The 21081-nt window shown below is 41.9% G+C and overlaps 1 protein-coding gene across 50 annotated transcripts in view; it reads left to right on the top strand.

The window, feature by feature from the left end:
* The window catches only part of TRDN (triadin), a 1346604-nt gene that overhangs the window by 1111366 nt on the left and 214157 nt on the right, over positions 1 to 21081 (top strand). For 46 of the 50 annotated variants that reach the window (XM_073675989.1, XM_073675970.1, XM_073675994.1 and 43 more), the window contains 21 exons: positions 13426 to 13500; positions 13705 to 13779; positions 13989 to 14063; positions 14269 to 14343; positions 15104 to 15178; positions 15502 to 15576; positions 15755 to 15799; positions 15941 to 16015; positions 16333 to 16407; positions 16741 to 16815; positions 16944 to 17018; positions 17230 to 17304; positions 17808 to 17882; positions 18094 to 18168; positions 18898 to 18972; positions 19468 to 19542; positions 19749 to 19823; positions 19952 to 20026; positions 20225 to 20314; positions 20503 to 20577; positions 20783 to 20857. In XM_073675989.1, the coding sequence (XP_073532090.1) occupies positions 13426 to 13500; positions 13705 to 13779; positions 13989 to 14063; positions 14269 to 14343; positions 15104 to 15178; positions 15502 to 15576; positions 15755 to 15799; positions 15941 to 16015; positions 16333 to 16407; positions 16741 to 16815; positions 16944 to 17018; positions 17230 to 17304; positions 17808 to 17882; positions 18094 to 18168; positions 18898 to 18972; positions 19468 to 19542; positions 19749 to 19823; positions 19952 to 20026; positions 20225 to 20314; positions 20503 to 20577; positions 20783 to 20857 (1560 nt within the window). The remainder of the gene's footprint in view (positions 1 to 13425; positions 13501 to 13704; positions 13780 to 13988; positions 14064 to 14268; positions 14344 to 15103; positions 15179 to 15501; positions 15577 to 15754; positions 15800 to 15940; positions 16016 to 16332; positions 16408 to 16740; positions 16816 to 16943; positions 17019 to 17229; positions 17305 to 17807; positions 17883 to 18093; positions 18169 to 18897; positions 18973 to 19467; positions 19543 to 19748; positions 19824 to 19951; positions 20027 to 20224; positions 20315 to 20502; positions 20578 to 20782; positions 20858 to 21081) is intronic. The other 4 variants (XM_073676004.1, XM_073676005.1, XM_073676002.1 and 1 more) reach the window with 4 other exon arrangements.

The raw sequence follows: 21081 nt of genomic DNA, 5'->3' as shown, positions 1-21081 counted from the left end.
AACCTACCATTCCAAATATAAATTGTAATCCACCACTGTGCCCCCATTAACTGTAAATAGGCACTTAATATATAATTTAATTAGAACCTCTACTCTTTCCGCCAATTTGTTACCAGTCACACTCCTGCATCCGCAACGCCCCCTACTCTATACTTCCTGCTCCCCGCATTCAATATTTACATGCACCCCCTGCCCCAATTCATTATATCATGTCCGTGCTCTCCCCACCCCATCATCATTTATCATTTACTCTCCCCCACCCCACATTCGTTATGTGCAGCTCATTATCCCCCTACTCCCAATTCCCCCATGTGCAGCTCTCAAACCCCCCCATGTGCAGCTCACATCCCCCCCCATGTGCACATCTCTCACCCCCTCCCCCACATGTGCCCCTCTCTCATCCCCCTCCCCCACATGTGCCCCTCTCGTCCCCCTCCCCCACATGTGCCCCTCTCTCATCCCCCTCCCCCACATGTGCCCCTCTCTCATCCCCCTCCCCCACATGTGCCCCTCCCTCATCCCCCTCCCCCACATGTGCCCCTCCCTCATCCCCCTCCCCCACATGTGCCCCTCCCTCATCCCCCTCCACATGTGCCCCTCTCTCATCCCCCTCCACCACATGTGCACCTCTCTCATCCCCCTCCACCACATGTGCACCTCTCTCATCCCCCCCCACATGTGCATCTCCCATCTCCCCCCCCCACACATGTGCATCTCCCATCCCCCCCCACCACATGTGCATCTCCCATCTCCCCCCACACACACATGTGCATATCCCATCTCCCCCCACACACACATGTGCATCTCCCATCTCCCCCCACACACACATGTGCATCTCCCATCTCCCCCCACACACACATGTGCATCTCCCATCTCCCCCCACACACACATGTGCATCTCCCATCTCCCCCCCACACACATGTGCATCTCCCATCTCCCCCCCACACACATGTGCATCTCCCATCTCCCCCCCCACACACATGTGCATCTCCCATCTCCCCCCCCACACACATGTGCATCTCCCATCTCCCCCCCCACACACATGTGCATCTCCCATCTCCCCCCCACACACATGTGCATCTCCCATCTCCCCCCCACACACATGTGCATCTCCCATCTCCCCCCACACACACATGTGCATCTCCCATCTCCCCCCCACACACATGTGCATCTCCCATCTCCCCCCCCACACACATGTGCATCTCCCATCTCCCCCCCCACACACATGTGCATCTCCCATCTCCCCCCCCACACACATGTGCATCTCCCATTCCCCCCCCCCCAACACACACACACATGTGCATCTCCCATCTCCCCACCCCCCCCACACACACACACACACACATGTTCATCTCCCATCTCTCCACTCCTAGTTAATTGTATTTTTAAAAAAAATAAAACTTGTTATACTTACCCCCATGCGATCCCTGCAGAATCCTGGCGCTCGTCCAAATCACTGACAGCAGGTTCTCCTGACTTCCGGCCATGTGACGGCACCGTCACATGACCGGAAGTCAGGGGAATCATGAAGGCGCTGCTGCAACAGCGCAGCTCAGCGCTGAAATGTCCCGGATCCGGCGCATAGCATGGGGCCGGGGGCCCCATGAGGAGAGAGACGCACAAGAGGGGGGCCCCCGAGGGGGCCCCTACCGGCCGGGCCCCATATTGGAGTCAGGACAGTCATGCCCTGATGGCGGCCCTGCTGGAGGCTGGAGGGGCCCCCTCTCCCTCGGGGCCCCCGTTCAATGAACCGGCTGCACGGGCGGTAGTTCCGCCCCTGATATTGTGCATGTTGGGCAGTATCATACTATGTGCAGGTGGTGTACAGGGCATCATACTATGTGTGGGTGGCAGTGGGGCACCGTACTGTGTAGGGGCTTGTAGTAGTATCATATTGTGTGGAGGTGATTGAGGGCATCCTATTTTGTGTTTGGGTGCATCATACTGTGTGAGGAGCTGTGGGTGCATTATACAGTGTAGGAGAGGAATTGTTCAAGATACATAATATATTGCTTTATATAAAATGTATAAAAAACAGTAAATTATATAATTTTGCTTAGCTGCTACTGATAAGAGAACATGTTATAAATAAGCTCTGTGGTAACATGTATGACTTGCAGCAGGTAGTCAACAGACTTGAATTCTGCAAAATATTATGGGATAATAATAATGGTCTTACATGTGCCCCTTTGGAAAAATGAATTGCCCACCACTGATGTAAAGTATTCTGGGCAAGAGGTAGAGTAAGATAGAGAATCTAACAAGTCAAGCCTTATGTGCTAAATGAATTACAAAATCTGCACCAGAGTAACAATTTGTTATAGTTCTTGACTGTCTGGTCTAGATTTATAAAACAAAGAAAGGGTGGGGGGGAGAAGCGCTGTGCCTGTGTGAACCCGATAGATTATAAACTGGCTCTGCGAATAATGGTAGGCTGCTCACCTTTGGGGGGTTGTGCAAACCGCACAACCCAGGTGTGGAAGCCTCTGGTATACAAGGTAGTTGCTGCCGCTTATGGTGCGTGGCCTCTGATGACCGCTGTCTGCTGCCGATCACGTGGTACCGGGTACGGATCACGTGGACGATGACGTCATCAAGGTCCTGGTTCCAGCGAGCGCATACAGTTCCCTGCAGCTCCGAGCCACAATCCCCGAAAATGTACAGATAGATTGTGGTCAAATTCGGGCGCCAGGAACTGGAGAAAAACGACTGGAAGGATATTTAAAAGAAAACAAACCTCTTTATTCGACAATGTTATGCCCACAACGCGTTTCTGCAGCGATCTGTTGCCTTCATCAGGTGGAATTACAAGGAAAAAGGTAAATTAGGGCACTTTTTATACAAAAAGGAGGAACTCAGTGGGAGGATTTAAAAAATCAATCAATTTACCTTAACCCCTTGATTACTGTTCACCAAAAAAACAGTGTGAATTAGCAATCAAGAGAACCGAAAGCCCCTATAAAAACCAACAATGATACATTAAAAATCTACTAATAACAACATCAAATAAGACGATGATAACAATCATGATAAAATATAATAATGATACTCAATCAGAAAAATAGTTAAAAATGTTAAAAAAGTAATAAAAGAACTCATTAATAAATCATGCATGTAAGATCCTGACAACTTCACTTATTTCTAATGCAGAGAGTACACATGCATCATCTACAAACGTTGTCAATCGCTAAATTTAACCCTTCAGGATTAGAGATGAGCGGTGTTCGACTAGAACTGTTCGCCAATCTCAAATTCGAGCTGTTTTGGGCGGTGTTCGAGTTGTTCGACGAACCCGAACGATTTGCAAAAAATTCGGCTGTTCGAGGTTATGTTCAATAACTGTTCGTGCACCAAAAGCTTGTCCTGCATGTCTGGCGCTATTTAGAGCACCAATCATGCAGGGATTGTCTGTCACTCACTGTAATGCCACAGCCATGGTGGTTGTGGCATTACAGTGATTGCCCAAATCGATGGGAACAGTGTCAACAGTGAAACATGAAAAGCCGGCAATTCAGCAGCGGCATACACCGGTACCCGACAATTTAGAACCGAAAGAATAGAGCTTCACACATAGATTAGATAGATATAAACATGTCAGCCACATATATACGAAGTACAGTGAAAGTGCTGCTTACTGTACTTGTCATTTAGCGTAAAGGATTTATCAAAAAAAATAATAGTGTTTTCATGCACCGTCTCTTTAAAAAAGCCGGCCGGCAATTCAGCAGCGGTACCCGACAATTTATAATAGACAGAATAGAGCTTCACACATAGATTAGATAGATAGAAACATGTCAGTCACATATATATGAAGTACAGTGATAGTGTTGGTTACTGTACTTGTCATTTAGTATTAAAATAAAGGATTTATTATTAAAAAAAATGGCGTGGGGTTCCCCTTAATTTTAGGCTCTAGCGGAGGTTAAGCAGACGGCTGGGGCAGATGTTTGAAGCCTGGGAAGGGGGTAATACCCACGGAGCTTCCCAGGCTACTAATATCAGCCCCCAGCTGAATACATAGCCTTTACTAGCTATTAAAATGGGGGACCCCCCAAAAAAAATGACGTGGGGTCCCCCCTAATTTAATAGCTAGCAAAGGCTAGGCAGACAGCTGGGGGCTGATATTAATAGCCCAGGAAGGGAGCCATGAATATTGGCCCCCTCCCAGGCTAGAAACACCAGCCGTCAGCCGCCCCAGAAATGGCGCATTCATAGGATGCGCCAATTCTGGCACTTAGCCTCGCTCTTCCACGCTGCCCTGGTGCGGTGGCAGGGGGTAATAGGGTTGGGGTTGATGTCAGCTTATAATGCCAGCTGACATCAAGCCCAGGTTAGTAATGGAGAGGCGTCTATAAGACACCCCCATTACTAACCCCATAGTCAAAGTTAAAAAAAACACAAACACCCAGAATAAAGTCCTTTAATTGAAATAAAGACACAATCCTTTATTGTTCTAAATTAAACCATACTTACCGTCACGCCCATTCCAGCTGAAGCCAACGATCTCCTGCAATAAAAGAAAAATAATAAAGCAACCTCATCCTTACCTTTCCATGGTTCCCACGACAGCTTCAGCTCTGCTACATCGAGATGACAGGCTGGACCGCAGCAGAACGCTGCCATCCAGCCTCTCATCCCGCAGACACTGAGAAGCGCAGGCTTACTTGCGCTGCTCAGCGTCTCTCTGTGACGACATCCAGATGAGCCGAGTTCATGTCCAATGAACTCAGCTCACCTCCTGTACGTCACTGACAGCGTGGGAGAATTCTCCTGCACTCAGTGCTTCAGCGTGAGAATTCTCCCGCTGAAGCGCTGAGTGCAGGAGAATTTTCCCACGCTGTCAGTGACGTGCATAAGGTGAGCTCATGTCCAATGAACTCAGCTCACCTCCTGCACGTCACTGACAGCGTGGGAGAATTCTCCTGCACTCAGCGCTTCAGTGTGAGAATTCTCCCACGCTGAAGCGGTGAGTGCAGGAGAATTTTCCCACGCTGTCAGTGACGTGCATGAGGTGAGCCGAGTTCATTGGACATTAACTCGGCTCATCTGGATGCCCTCACAGAGAGACACTGTGGAGCGCAAGCAAGCCTGCGCTTCTCAGTGTCTGCGGGATGACAGGCAGGATGGCAGCGTTCTGCTGCGGTCCAGCCTGTCATCTCGATGTAGCAGAGCTGAAGCTGTAATGGGAACCATGGAAAGGTAAGGATGATGTTGCTTTATTATTTTTCTTTTATTTCAGGAGATCGTTGGCTTCAGCTGGAATGGGCGTGATGGTAAGTATGGTTTAATTTAGAACAATAAAGAATTGTGTGTTTATTTCAATTAAAGGACTTTTTTCTGGGTGTTGTGTTTTTTTTAAATACTTTACTAGAAATTCATGGTGGTCATGTCTAATATTGGCGTGACCCCATGAATTTCGGGCTTAGGGCCAGCTGATAATGCCAAGCTGGCCCTAACCCCTTTATTACCCAGTGAGCCACCGCATCAGGGCCCTGGATGAGTTGGGTACAGCGCCAGAAGATGGCGCTTCTATGAACGCGCCATTTTCCGGGGTGGCTGCGGACTGCAATTTGCAGCGGGGGTGGCCCAGAAAGCTTGGGCCTCCCTGCGCTGCGGATTCCAGCCCCCAGCTGCCTAGTTGTACCTGGCTGGACACAAAAACAGGGCGAAGCCCCACGTCAATTTTCTTTAAATTATTTCATGAAATAATTAAGAAAAAAAGGGCTTCCCTATATTGTTGTGTCCGGCCAGGTACAAATAGGCAGCTGGTGGTTGGGGGCAGCCCGTTCCTGCCTGCTGTACCTGACTGGACACAAATATAGTGCGAAGCCCCACGTCAATTTTTTTTAAATTATTTCATGAAATAATTAAGAAAAAAGGGCTTCCCTATATTGTTGTGTCCGGCCAGGTACAAATAGGCAGCTGGTGGATGGGGGCAGCCCGTTCCTGCCTGCTGTACCTGGCTGGACACAAATATAGTGCGAAGCCCCACGTCAATTTTTTTTAAATTATTTCATGAATTTCCTGAAATAATTTAAAAAAATTGAAGTGGGGCTTCGCACTATATTTGTGTCCAGCCAGGTACAGCAGGCAGGAACGGGCTGCCCCCATCCACCAGCTGCCTATTTGTACCTGGCCGGACACAACAATATAGGGAAGCCCTTTTTTTCTTAATTATTTCATGAATTTCATGAAATAATTAAAAAAAATTGAAGTGGGGCTTCGCACTATATTTGTGTCCAGCCAGGTACAGCAGGCAGGAACGGGCTGCCCCCATCCACCAGCTGCCTATTTGCACCTGGCCGGACACAACAATATAGGGAAGGCCTTTTTTTCTTAATTATTTCATGAATTTCATGAAATAATTAAAAAAAAAGTACGTGGGGCTTCGCCCTATTTTTGTGTCCAGCCAGGTACAACTAGGCAGCTGGGGGCTGGAATCTGCAGCGCAGGGAGGCCCAAGCTTTCTGGGCCCCCCCCCGCTACAAATTGCAGTCCGCAGCCACCCCGGAAAATGGCGCGTTCATAGAAGCGCCATCTTCTGGCGCTGTACCCAACTCATCCAGGGCCCTGGTGCGGTGGCTCACTGGGTAATAAAGGGGTTAGGGCCAGCTTGGTATTATCAGCTGGCCCCAAGCCCAAAATTCATGGGGTCACGCCAGTATTAGACATGACCGCCATGAATTTCTAGTAAAGTATTTAAAAAAAACACAACACCCAGAATAAAGTCCTTTAATTGAAATAGACACAATTCTTTATTGTTCTAAATTAAACCATACTTACCATCACACCCATTCCAGCTGAAGCCAACGATCTCCTGCAATAAAAGAAAAATAATAAACCAACCTCATCCTTACCTTTCCATGGTTCCCACGACAGCTTCAGCTCTGCTACATCGAGATGACTGGCTGGACCGCAGCAGAACGCTGCCATCCAGTCTGTCATCCCGCAGACACTGAGAAGCGCAGGCATGCTTGCGCTCCTCACTGTCTCGCTGTGACGGCATCCAGATGAGCCGAGGTCATGTCCAATGAACTCGGCTCACCTCATGCACGTCACTGACAGCGTGGGAAAATTCTCACGCTGAAGTGCTGAGTGCAGGAGAATACTCCCACGCTGTCAGTGATGTGCATGAGGTGAGCTCATGTCCAATGAACTCAGCTCACCTCCTGCACGTCACTGACAGCGTGGGAAAATTCTCCTGCAATCAGCGCTTCAGCGTGAGAATTTTCCCACGCTGTCAGTGACGTGCATGAGGTGAGCCGAGTTCATTGGACATGAACTCGGCTCATCTGGATGTCGTCACAGAGAGACGCTGAGCAGCGCAAGCAAGCCTGCGCTTCTCAGTGTCTGCGGGATGACAGGCTGGATGGCAGCGTTCTGCTGCGGTCCAGCCTGTCATCTCGATGTAGCAGAGCTGAAGCTGTCGTGGGAACCATGGAAAGGTAAGGATGAGGTTGCTTTATTATTTTTCTTTTATTGCAGGAGATCGTTGGCTTCTGCTGGAATGGGCGTGATGGTAAGTATGGTTTAATTTAGAACAATAAAGGATTGTGTCTTTATTTCAATTAAAGGACTTTATTCTGGGTGTTTGTGTTTTTTTTAACTTTGACTATGGGGTTAGTAATGGGGGTGTCTTATAGACGCCTCTCCATTACTAACCTGGGCTTGATGTCAGCTGGCATTATAAGCTGACATCAACCCCAACCCTATTACCCCCTGCCACCGCACCAGGGCAGCGTGGAAGAGCGAGGCTAAGTGCCAGAATTGGCGCATCCTATGAATGCGCCATTTCTGGGGCGGCTGACGGCTGGTGTTTCTAGCCTGGGAGGGGGCCAATATTCATGGCTCCCTTCCTGGGCTATTAATATCAGCCCCCAGCTGTCTGCCTAGCCTTTGCTAGCTATTAAATTAGGGGGGACCCCACGTCATTTTTTTTGGGGGGTCCCCCATTTTAATAGCTAGTAAAGGCTATGTATTCAGCTGGAGGCTGATATTAGTAGCCTGGGAAGCTCCGTGGGTATTACCCCCTTCCCAGGCTTCAAACATCTGCCCCAGCCGTCTGCTTAACCTCCGCTAGAGCCTAAAATTAAGGGGAACCCCACGCCAATTTTTTTAATAATAAATCCTTTATTTTAATACTAAATGACAAGTACAGTAACCAACACTATCACTGTACTTCATATATATGTGACTGACATGTTTCTATCTATCTAATCTATGTGTGATGCTCTATCTTTCTGTTCTAATTTGTCGGGTACCGCTGCTGAATTGCCGGCCGGCTTTTTTAAAGAGACAGTGCATGAAAACACTATTATTTTTTTAAATAAATCCTTTACACTAAATGACAAGTACAGTAAGCAACACTATCACTGTACTTATTATATATGTGACTGACATGTTTCTATCTATCTAATCTATGTGTGAAGCTCTATTCTTTCTGTTCTAAATTGTCGGGTACAGATGCTGAATTGCCGGCCGGCTTTTTTAAAGAGACGGTGCATGAAAACACTAATATTTTTTTTAATAAATCCTTTACACTAAATGACAAGTGCAGTAACCAACACTGTCACTGTGCTTCTTATATGTGTGACTGACATGTTTCTATCTATCTAATCTATGTGTAATGCTCTATTCCTTCTTGTCTAAATTGTCGGGTACCGGTGTATGCCGCTGCTGAATTTGCCGGCCGGCTTTTTTAAAGAGAGTGTCTTCTGAGCAGTTTGTCAGCTTTTGGACACCTTTGCAGGTGTTTTCTATGTGTTTCTATGTGTTTTTGTTTGCCTGCCATTGGTTTTAACGGTGTTCGACGGTGTTCTAAGGTGTTCGACGAACAGTTCGACGAACAGTTCCTCGAACATCCCGGTGTTCGACGAACCGAACCGAACCCGAACACTACGGGGGTGGCTCAACACTATTCAGGATATAATGTACCTAATTTGAAGATCCAAAAATTCTCTCTCTTCATAAGGTATTTATACCGATTCACCATATTTTCAGAAATTTGTTCCAAAATTGTCACTCTCAGATCACTAGGATCCTTCTGGTGAGTAGTCAAAAAATGTTTGGATACACTGTGCTGTAAATAACCATTCTTGATATTGGAACGATGTTTATTGAGGCGGGCATGCATTCTTTGTATAGTCCGGCCCACATATTGCAAACCACATCCACATTGTAACATGTAGATCACGTAATCAGAATGGCAATCCACCCTACAAGAAATATAAAATTGCTCCCCCGTGGTCTGTGAGGTAAAAAAGGTGGCACCATTGGTGATAGCCCTACAACATAAACATCCAGGGGATCCGCTGGCAAAATAGCCTATTTCTTCCTGTTTTTGTTTCTCGTATTTTCGTGTTGAGGTTATAGGTTTCAGCGTCGTATTGCTGGGTGATATAAAGGACCTTAGATTCCGATTTTTTCTATAAATAATCCTAGGCTTACTTGGTAGGTGCTTATGTAGGATCGGGTCACCCAACAAGACACACCAATAATCATTTATCAATTTCTGTATATTCATTCTAGATTTATTGAAAGTGGTCACTAGACTCTAATCTTTAAATCGTGTGCTTGTGTTCTCACATTACCGTTCAGAGACCTGTGCCAAACATGATTCTTGACTGAGCAGCTTAGTTCTTTTATACGCATCTCTAATCAGTTTCTTGGGGTATCACTTCCTCAAAAACCTTTTTTTTGAAGAACATCAGCCTCATGGACAAAGTCACCATTGTGTGTGCAATTTTTTCGTATACGCCAATACTGGCCATACGGAATGTTCTTAATCCACCTAGGAAGGTGGCCACTGTCAAATCTGAGATAGCTATTCACGTCCACAGTTTTGAAATGAGTGGATGTGAAAAAATTCCCCATGTCATCCAGTTTCAACATAAGGTCAAGGAACTATATGGAACTACATGACATGGATACGGAAAACTTAAGACCCCATGGGTTATGGTCCAAGGAAAAAAAGAAATCCCTGGCTGATTTCTCTGAACCTTCCCAAATAAAAGTCAAGTCATCAATGTAACGGTGGTAGAGTAAAATATGAGCCTGGGCTAAGGGTGAGGATGTGATAAACAAGGATTCAAAAAGTCCCATGAAGAGATTCGCATAGCTGGGAGCTACCCTCGTCCCCATGGCACAGCCCTTTATTTGCTTATAGAAATTGTCTTCAAACATAAATACATTATTATTTAATATGAATTCTATGGATTTTAAAATGAATTCTTTTTGGGAAAGGGGGATGCTATTATCCTTCATCAAGTAATGGCGTACTGCTCCTATTCCCAAGTCATGGGCGATGTTACTATAGAGAGCCGTAACGTCTGCTGTGATGAGAATACAATTTTTTACAGATGGTAGGCTCCTTATTATGGTAATCAAGTAAGTGGAATCTTTGAGATAAGACTCCAATTCACACACATATTTCTGGAGGAACAGGTCAATGAAGTGGGAAAGGTTGGACGTGATTGAATTGATACCAAATCAATTAGAGGTTAAGAATTCTGCTTTATCCTTAACTGTACCCATGTCTGAGACAGCTATTACAGCGGTGGGACTTTTACCACCACCAGGCCAGGTCAGGCCACTATCAGTAATGAAAGACTCCAAGATCACACAATTTTTTCGGGTGGCACCAGGGCGCCACCCGAAAAGAAAAAGAAGACACGTGGATGTAGAGGAGGTAGAGGAGTCAGAAGGGTCTCTGACAAACACTGCCAAATCAGAGTCCACAGTGACAAAGAAAACAAAAGTATAGGTGATTTAGGACCCAATTTAAAAATTTTGGAAACTATTGACTTGAGAACCCTTGGGATATTCAATCTTTCAAGCCTTGAATTTACAGAAGGCGAGATTTCCTTGTTAGCGAAGGGGCTATCATTTTGCCCAGATGCTGATTTGAATAGTTTTGATCTATATTTAGATCTGAACGAATTCTTTCGGAAACTGACCATCAAGCGGCATTTTTTGATAGAAGAACGTGTTAAGAAATTGCCAGCCCCCACCTCATCTACAGGATCCTCCAGGTCACCTGATGAGGAGGTAATCCTGTCTGACCATTATAAACATATGACAGTTAGGGGTGGTTCTAGTAAGTTCTATCCGATGCACCATAAAGGTGCGCATATAGAATCCTTCCAACAGCTGGTACTCAGAGATTTACGTTCAATTGAACGATGTGATAAGTCGGACAATCTAAGAAAAGGTGAAAGGGAAGTCATACCGTCCTTGAGAAGTAATAATAACATTATAATCAAAAGTGCCGATAAAGGAGGTGGGGTTGTGGTCATGGACAGATCTTGGTATCAGAACGAGGGTCTCAGGATATTGAGTGCTGACCAATATTATGAAAAATTGGATAGTGATCCCTCTATCTCCATTTTTGTAAGTTATAATTACCTGATTAAGGAGGGTCATGAGAAAGGCATTTTAAATAGGACTGAAAATAAATTTTTAGATATCCCCAGTTACCGGATTCCTGTTTTTTATTTCCTACCTAAGCTGCACAAGGATCCATGTAATCCACCTGGGCGTCCCATCATATCTGGGATCAATTCAATCACGTCCAACCTTTCCCACTTCATTGACCTGTTCCTCCAGAAATATGTGTGTGAATTGGAGCCTTATCTCAAAGATTACACTTCCTTGATTATCATAATAAGGAGCCTACCGTCTGTAAAAAATTGTATTCTCATCACAGCAGACGTTACGGCTCTCTATAGTAACATCGCCCATGACTTGGGAATAGGAGCAGTACGTCATTACTTGATGAAGGATAATAGCATCCCCCTTTCCCAAAAATAATTCATTTTAAAATCCATAGAATTCATATTAAATAATTATGTATTTATGTTTGAAGACAATTTCTATAAGCAAATAAAGGGCTGTGCCATGGGGACGAGGGTAGCTCCCAGCTACGCAAATCTCTTCATGGGACTTTTTGAATCCTTGTTTATCACGTCCTCACCCTTAGCCCAGGCTCATATTTTACTCTACCGCCGTTACATTGATGACTTGATTTTTATTTGGGAGGGTACAGAGAAATCAGCCAGGGATTTCTTTTTTCCCTTGGACCATAACCCATGGGGTCTTAAGTTTTCCGTATCCATGCATGTAGTTCCATACAGTTCCTTGACCTTATGTTGAAACTGGATGACATGGGGAATTTTTTCACGTCCACTCATTTCAAAACTGTGGACGTGAATAGCTATCTCAGATTTGACAGTGGCCACCTTCCTAGGTGGATTAAGAACATTCCGTATGGCCAGTATTGGCGTATACGAAAAAACTGCACACACAATGGTGACTTTGTCCATGAGGCTGATGTTCTTCAAAAAAAGGTTTTTGAGAAAGTGATACCCCAAGAAACTGATTAGAGATGCGTATAAAAGAACTAAGCTGCTCAGTCAAGAATCATGTTTGGCACAGGTCTCTGAACGGGAATGTGAGAACACAAGCACACGATTTAGAGATTGGAGTCTAGTGACCACTTTCAATAAATCTAGAATGAACATACGGAAATTGATAAATCGTTATTGGTGTGTCTTGTTGGGTGACCCGATCCTACATAAGCACCTACCAAGTAAGCCTAGGATTATTTATAGAAAAAATCGGAATCTAAAGTCCTTTATATCACCCAGCAATACGACGCTGAAACCTATAACCTCAACACGAAAATATGAGAAACAAAAACAGGAAGAAATAGGCTATTTTGCCTGCGGATCCCCTGGATGTTTATGTTGTAGGGCTATCACCAATGGTGCCACCTTTTTTACCTCACAGACCACGGGGGAGCAATTTTATATTTCTTGTAGGGTGGTTTGCCATTCTGATTACGTGATCTACATGTTAAAATGTGGATGTGGTTTGCAATATGTGGGCCGGACTATACAAAGAATGCATGCCCGCCTCAATAAACATCGTTCCAATATCAAGAATGGTTATATACCTTTTTCCTTGTAATTCCACCTGATGAAGACAGCATATCGCTGCAGAAACGCGTTGTGGGCATAACATTGTCGAATAAAGAGGTTCGTTTTCTTTTAAATATCCTTCCAGTCATTTTTCTCCAGTTCCTGGCGCCCGAATTTGACCACAATCTATCTGTACATGGTCTAGATTTATGACACTATTAACAAATCCCCAATATGTTTGCAGAGTTTACAGTGAAAAAACAAGAAGAACCAGCAAAACTTAAGAAAGGTATCTAAGTATTGCAGGAAAATATTGAAGTAGAGTATGCAAGTCAAGAGATGGCATAAGGAAAATTGTCTAATAAATCTAGCCACCTGTGCCAAATTGATCACACTATAACACAACATGCACCACTGTAATAAATATGGTGGAGTTTCTGCCTGTCTGATCTAGGTTTATACTGTCAAACTTTAGCACATTATTAATATATCTCCAATAACTTTACAGAGCCACCAGTGAAAAAACTGGACAAGCCAAAAGAACCCAAAAAGGAACAGAAAGAGCCAGCAGAACCCAAGAAAGGTGCCTAAGTATTACCACAAAATATTAGTGTAATGTTTGCAAGCCAAGAGACGGCGTAAAGTAGATTGTCTAACTTGTCTAGCCACATGTGCCACATTTATCGTGCACCAGCAAAATATTTGTAGTGTAGTTCTTACCTGTCTGCTGTAGTTTAATCCTGTCCGACTTTAAAACAGCATTGGTAAATCTCCAACACCTTTCCAGAGCCTACAGTGAAAAAACATGAAGTGCCAGAAGAACACAAGAAGAAGCAGGATGAGCTGTCAGAAACCAAGAAAGGTACCTAAATATCAGTGCAAAAAATATTGATGCAGAGTATTCTAGCTAAGAGGAGGTTTAAGGAAGAGGGTCAAGCATATAAACCCACAAGTGCCAAATTTGTTATGCAGAGTGCACTTTTGAAATAAATTTTGTGTAGTTTCTGCCTCTTTGTTCTGATTTATTCCTGACTAAATTTAGTACAGTATTAATCTCCAATACCTTTGCAGAGCCTTCAGTGAAAAAACATGAAGCGCCAGCAGAATCCAAGAAGAAACAGGACGAGCCAGCAGAAACCAAGATAGGTATCTTAGTCTATGCAAAAAAATTGACGAAGTGTACGCTAAATTAGAGGTGCAATTAAGAGTGTTTAGCATGTACAGCGACGAGTGCCAAATTTATCATACAATGTGCGCCACTGAAATAAATTTATCCTAATTTCTGCCGTTCTTCTTTGGTTTTGCCCTAACTTTAAGTACGGTACAATATTAATCACCATTACCTTTGCAGAGCCTCCTGTGAAAAAACATGAAAAGCCAACAGAGTCCAAAAAGAAAGAGGAGGAGCGAGCAGAACCTAGGAAAGGTACTTAACTAATCTAAGAATTGCCATAAAAAATTGTTAGGAATAGCCGACCCATCATAGAATTAGGAGCTAAGCACATTTAAGATTGTATATAAAGCTTCTCTAACATTCATAATGTTACCTTTAGCAACTTCAGATTAATATTTAAACATAAAAACAGAAGGAAAGGGTTAAACCTAAAAATATTTAGATGTTATTATACATATTTTAAGACCGCCATAAGGCAAAAACGTTGAAGACGACATACCAGTTCATAGGCAACAATACAAATGCATATCACAATATGAAATAGGGGTGTTAGAGCTCCTAAATAGATAATACCATCAATAGTATGTAGATCGACATGCTCTATGCGAAGTGACCACCAAATATGCCCCTACATACATGCCCCTAGTACTTCTTGCTTCTTCAGGGATCACAGGAAATAATTCCTCACTACATCCCCTACATAATTGGATGTTCTGATCATGTGACCGAATTGTAACCAATTTGGTCTGTTTATAATGGTATGTGCATGTCTTTTCGCACACGTCCCCACCCAGCTTCCAGCTACCAAGACACACTATGCATGTCCAGGAAAGTGAAGTGGGTGCATGGTTGTATTAGAGGGGAAGCGTGATATTAAAAAGTTGCTGGCCCAATGTGGATGTTGGTGGATTGTCACAAATATATAAATATTTTTGTATTTTTCACATGACTGCTGTAGATTTACCCTGTCCAACATTAAAATGGTATGAATAAATATCCAATACCTTTGCAGAGCCTCCAGTGAAAAAACACGAAGAGCGAACAGAACCCAAAAAGAAACAGGAGGAGCCAGCAGAACCTATTAAAGGTACATAAGTATTGCACAAAATATTAGTGTAGAATATGCAAGCCAAGAGACTTCATAAGGTCGATTGTCTAACATGTCGAGCCACATGTGTCATATTTATCACACAAGAAGCACCACTGTAATAAATGTAAATCATATTCTGTCTGTCTGATCTATATAAAGGTGGTGTAAGGAGACTGTTTAACATGTCAAGCCACATGTACTAAATGTATCATACTTGGTGAACCACTGATATATAATGTAGATTATGCTCATGCGATCTGCTTTAGTTTTATCCTGTTTAACTGTAGGGTAGTGGTAATTAATCTTCAATATCTTTGCAGAGCCTCTAGTGAAAAAGCATGAAATCCTAGCAGAATTAAAGAGGAAACAGGAACAGCCAGTTGAGCCCAAGAAAGGTACTCAAGTGTTGGCAAAAAATAATGATATAGAGTATGCTTATTAAGAGGTGATTTAGGGAAAAAGGTCAAACATGTCTAGCAACATGTGCTAAATTTAATACAAAATCTGCACCCCAGTTTTTACCTGTTTGACCTAGGTTTATGACAATATTAATAAATCTTTAATAATTTGCAGAGTCTACAGTGAAAAAACATGAAGAGCCATCAAAACCCAAGAAAGGTACATAAGTATTGCAGCAAAATGTTGAAGTAGAATTTGCAAGCAAAAATATCGTATAAGGAAGATGGTTTAATATGTCTAGCCACATATGTCAAATTTTAGCTTTACAACACAACTAATACATCACCAATAACTTTGCAGAGCCTGCTGTAAAAAAGCAAGAACAGCCAGCAGAAGCCAAGATGAAAGAAAAGGAGACAGCAGAACGCAAGAAAGGTATATAAGCCTTGGTTAAAAGTATTGATGTATAATATACTAGCTAAGAAGGAATCTAAGGAAAACTCTTTCACATGTCAAGTCACATGAACCAAATTTATCAAACTGGATGTACTACTGAAATAAATTAAATGAATATTATGCTTATTTAATCTGCTAGCTAAGAAGGAGTTTAAGGATGAATGTCTAGGATATCAAACCATCCACACCACAGTTATACAGTGTTCTCCACTGAAATCAATTTGATGCAGTTTATCCTTTGCGTTTATCCTGGCAAACCTCAAGACCATGTTAGTTAATCTCCAATACATTTGCAGAGTCTGTAGTGAAAAAGTATGAAGAGCCAGCGGAATCCAAGAAGAAACAGAGTAAGCCAGCAGAACCCAAGAAAGGTACATAAGTATTAAAGCAAAATGTTTATGTAGTGCATGGTAGTTAAGAAGTAGTCTAAACAAGAGTTTAAACAAGAGTGTCAAGCCATAAGTACCAAATTTATCATTCTTTTTAAACCACTGAAACAAATTTGATATATTTTCTGCTTGCATGATCTTTTTTACAGTCTGCAGCAGAAGATATGACATAAGGTAGATAGTGTAACATGTCTAGCCACATTTATCACACAAATGCACCATTGAAATACATTTGGTACAGTTTTTACCTGTCTACTTTAGTTTAATCCTGTACAACTTTAAAACAATATCAATAAATCTCAAATTCCTGTGCAGAACCACCAGTAAAGAAACATGCAGAAGCAGTAGAACTCAAGAAGAAAGAGGAGAAGCCAGCAGAACCCAAAAAAGGTACCAAAGCATTGACACAAAATACTGATGTAGAGTATACTAGTTAAAAGATAATGTAAAGAAACATGTCTATCAAGTTTAGTCACATGGGCTAAAACAGTATTTATACATTTCCAATACCTTTTTAGAGCCTTCAGTGAAAAAGAGTGAAGAGCCTTCAGAACCCAAGAAGAAACAGGAGAAACTAGCAGAATCTAAGAAAGGTACTTAAGTTTTCCAGCTTGCCACAAACAAAATATTGGAATAGAATATGCAGGCCAAGAGATGGCAAAAAGAGATGTCTGGCCATATTTGCCAAATTTATCACACATAGTGCACCACCAAAACATGTTTGGTGTAGTTTCTACCTATCTGCTGTATTTTAATTCTGTCTAATGTTAGGACAGTATTAAAAAATCTCCAATACCTTTGCAGAATCTCCAATTAAAAAATATACAGAGCCTGCAGCACCCCAAAAGAAACAGGAGGAGCCAGCAGAACCCAAGAAAGGTATCGGTGCAAAATATTGGTGTAGAGTATGCAAGCTAAGGAAGGTTGTCTAACAAATCTAGCTCTAGTGCCAAATTTATCACACAATGTGACTCATTATAATTAGTGATGAGGGAGTATGTTCTGTTAACCCTTTCGGTGAGTATGCTCGGCTGAGCCCTGAGTAGTTACAGCTGCTCGGTGATATATTTGAATCACTCCCGTGTGCATGATTTGCGACTGTTTGACAGTTTTAGTACATGAAAGGAATGTCTATTTCTTACACATTCCTCACATGTAATAAAGTTGTCAAACAGTCGCAAATCATGCACACGGGAGTGATTCTACCATATCATTGAGCAGCTATAAATACTCAGAGCTCGACCCGGAGCATACTCGCCGAAAGGGTTAACAGAACATACTCGCTCATCACTAATTATAATACATTTTCTAGTAGTTTAACTATGTCTGATATAGAATTATCTTGTCTAGCTTTACTACAATATTCATATATATTTTTATAGAGTCTCCAGAGAAAAAACACGAAGAACCAAAGGAACTCAAAAAGAAACAGGAGTCGCCAAAAGAAACTAAGAAAGGTAATTAAGTATTGCTACAAATTAAATGTGTGGAGTAAGCAAGCCAAGAGATGGCAAAAGGTAGATTATCTAGCATATCTAGTCACATGTGCCACATTTATCAAACAAAGCGCACCCCCAACATATATTTAGGGTAGTTTCTACCTGTTTGCTGTGGTTTCCACCTGTATAACTTAAGAACAGTATTAATAATTCTGTATTGCTTTTTCAGAGCATCCAGTGAAAAAGCATGAAGAACAAGTAGAACCAAAGAAGAAAGAGGAGAAACCAGCAGAACGCAAAAAAGGTACTAAAGTACCAGCACAAAATATTGATGTAGAGTATGCTAGCTAAAAAATAATGAAAAAAAAGTGTCTTTAATGTTTAGTCACATGTGCTGAACTTATCATACAAACTGCACCGCAGTAAAAAAATGTGTGCAGTTTCTGTCTGCTGTAGTTTATCCCTGTCTAACTTTAAGGCTACGTTCCCACGATTAGCTTTTAGTGAGAATTACTGCACCTATTAAGTAAATTTGGTTACTTGCTTATTTTCATAGCATTTTTGACACCACGTTCTTTGTCTCTTGTTGATATGTCATTTTTTAAACAAAGCTGCTTTGTTTTTCATACTTCCTGGAATTTGCCATTGACAAAACTTTATTGGTACAGTCATGTGCTGATTATGTGTGTTTTGAGGTGTTTCCACTGCGGAAATGCACTAAAACCGCATATGTGTTTTTTTACCTGAAGATTTCCAGCTTGTAATGTAAGTTTATGGGAAAAATATGCACATAAAACTCAGCATACTTGCAAGAAAAATTGATATGTTGTGGATTTGAAATGCACCGCAGATCAATATATGCGGAGTAAAAAAAAAACACAGTGAACAAAAGATGTCTATAAATCCCATTCAATTTGCCAGAACTGTAACATGCTGCATTTTCAAACCGGCGGAAATGCAGTCAAAAACGCACCAAAAATTCATGCACACACAGCCTAAAACAGTATTAATAATTTTTCCAATACCTTTTTAGAGCCTCCAGTGAAAAAACATGAAGAGCCTTCGGAGCCAAAGAAGAAACAGGAGGAACCAGCAAAACCTAAGAAAGGTACCTACGTTTTCCAGTTTGCCACAAAATATTGGTATTGAATATGCAAGCCATGAGGATGTGAAAGGTAGATTACCTGACATGCCTAACCATATTTGCCATATTAATCACACATCGTTAACCACCAAAATATAATTGGTTCAGTTTTTACCCGTCGACTGTAATTTAATACTGTCTAACTTCAGTATTAATAAACCTCCAATGGCTTTGCAGAACCTCCAATGATTATACATGCAGAGCCTACAGAACCCAAAAAGAAACAGATGGAGCTAGCAGAACCCAAGAAAAGTATCTAACTAGTAGTACAAAATATTGGTTTTGAGTTTGCAAACAAAGAGATGGTATAAGGCAGGTTGTATAACAAATCTAGTTACTTGTGTGAATTATATCATACAATGTGCACCACTGTAATAAATTTGGAGTTGTCACTGTCTGATCTAGTTTTATCCTTTCTAACTTTATTACAGTATTAATATATATCCAATAATTTCACAGAGTCTCCAGAGAAAAAACACAAAGAGCCAAAGGAACCCCAAAAAAAAGAAGAGCAGCCAAGAGAAACTAAGAAAGGTACGTAAGTATTACCACAAAATATTGGCGTAGAGTATGCTAGCCAAGAGATGGAATAAACTAGATTGTCTAACATGTATAACCACATGAGCCACATTTAACACACAAAGTGCACCATCAAAATATATTTCGATTAGGTTCTACCGGTTTGTTATTGATGCACCCTAAGTTTATAACAGTGTTAATTATCTCTAATACCTTTGCAGAGCTTCCAGTGAAAAAGCATGAAAAACTAATAGAACTCAAGAAGAAAGAGGAGAAGCCAGCAGAACCCAAAAAAGGTACCAAAACATTGACACAAAATACTGATGTAGAGAATACTAGCTAAAAGATAATGAAAAGAAAAGTGTCTATCATGTTTAGTCACATGTGCTAATCCAGTATTAATACATTTCTAATACCTTTTCAGTGCCTCCAGTGAGAAAGCGTGAAGAGCCTTCAGAACCCAAGAAGAAACAGGAGGAACCAGCAGAATCTAGGAAAGGTACCTAAGTTTTCCAGTTTGCCACAAAATATTGTATAGAATATGCAAGCCAAGAGATGGCAAAAAGTGATCTAATGTGCCATATTTATCACACATAGTGCACAACCAAACATATTTGATGTAGTTTCTACATATCTACTATAGTTAAATTCTGTCTAACGTTAGGACAGTATTAATAAATCTCCAATACCTTTGCAGAATCTCTAATGAAAAAACATGCAGAGCCTACAGAACCCAAAAAGAAACAGGAGGAGCCAGCAGAACTCAAGAAAGGAATTGATGCAAAAGGTTGGTGCAGAGTATGCAAGCCAAGACATGGTGAAAGGAAGGTTGTCTTACAAATCTAGCCACTTGTGCCAAATTTATCACACAATGTGACTCATTATAATAAATTTGGAGCAGTTTCTCTATGTCTGATCTAGATTCATCTTGTCTAACTTTACTACAATATATGTATATATCCAATAATTTTACAGAATCTCCAGAGAAAAAACATGAAGAACTAAAGGAACTCAAAAAGAAACAGGAGCAGCCAAAAGATGCTAAGACTGGTACTTAAGTATTAGCACAAATTAAATGTGTAGAGTAAGACAAGAGATGGAAAAGGTAGATTGTCTAGCATATCTAGTCACATGTGCCACATTTATCACACAAAGTGCACCCCAATATGTATTTAGGATAGTTTCTACCTGTTTGCTATAGTTTCCACCTTTCTAAGTTAAGAACAGTATTAAAAAATCTGTAATGCTTTTTCAGAGCCTCCAGTGAAAAGGCATGAAGAACCAGTAGAACCAAAGAGGAAAGATGAGAAACCAGCAGAACCCAATAAGGGTACTAAAGTACTGGCAAAAAATGTTGATGTAGAGTATGCTAGCTAAAAATCATGAAAAGAAAGTGTCTATTATATTTAGCCACATGTGGTGAATTTATCAGACAAACTGCACCGCAGGAAAAAAAAATTGTACAGTTTCTGTCTGCAGTAGTTTATCCCTTTAAGGCTACAATTAGCTTTTGGTGAGACTTACTGCACCTATTAAGTAAAATTGGTTGCTTGC

This window comes from Phyllobates terribilis, unplaced genomic scaffold (assembly GCF_046119375.1).
Source record: "Phyllobates terribilis strain yellow unplaced genomic scaffold, ASM4611937v1 Scaffold_3__8_contigs__length_932513732, whole genome shotgun sequence".
Classification (NCBI taxonomy): domain Eukaryota; kingdom Metazoa; phylum Chordata; class Amphibia; order Anura; family Dendrobatidae; genus Phyllobates; species Phyllobates terribilis.
Note: the sequence above shows the minus strand (reverse complement) of the source record. Positions and strands in the feature narration are given on the sequence as shown.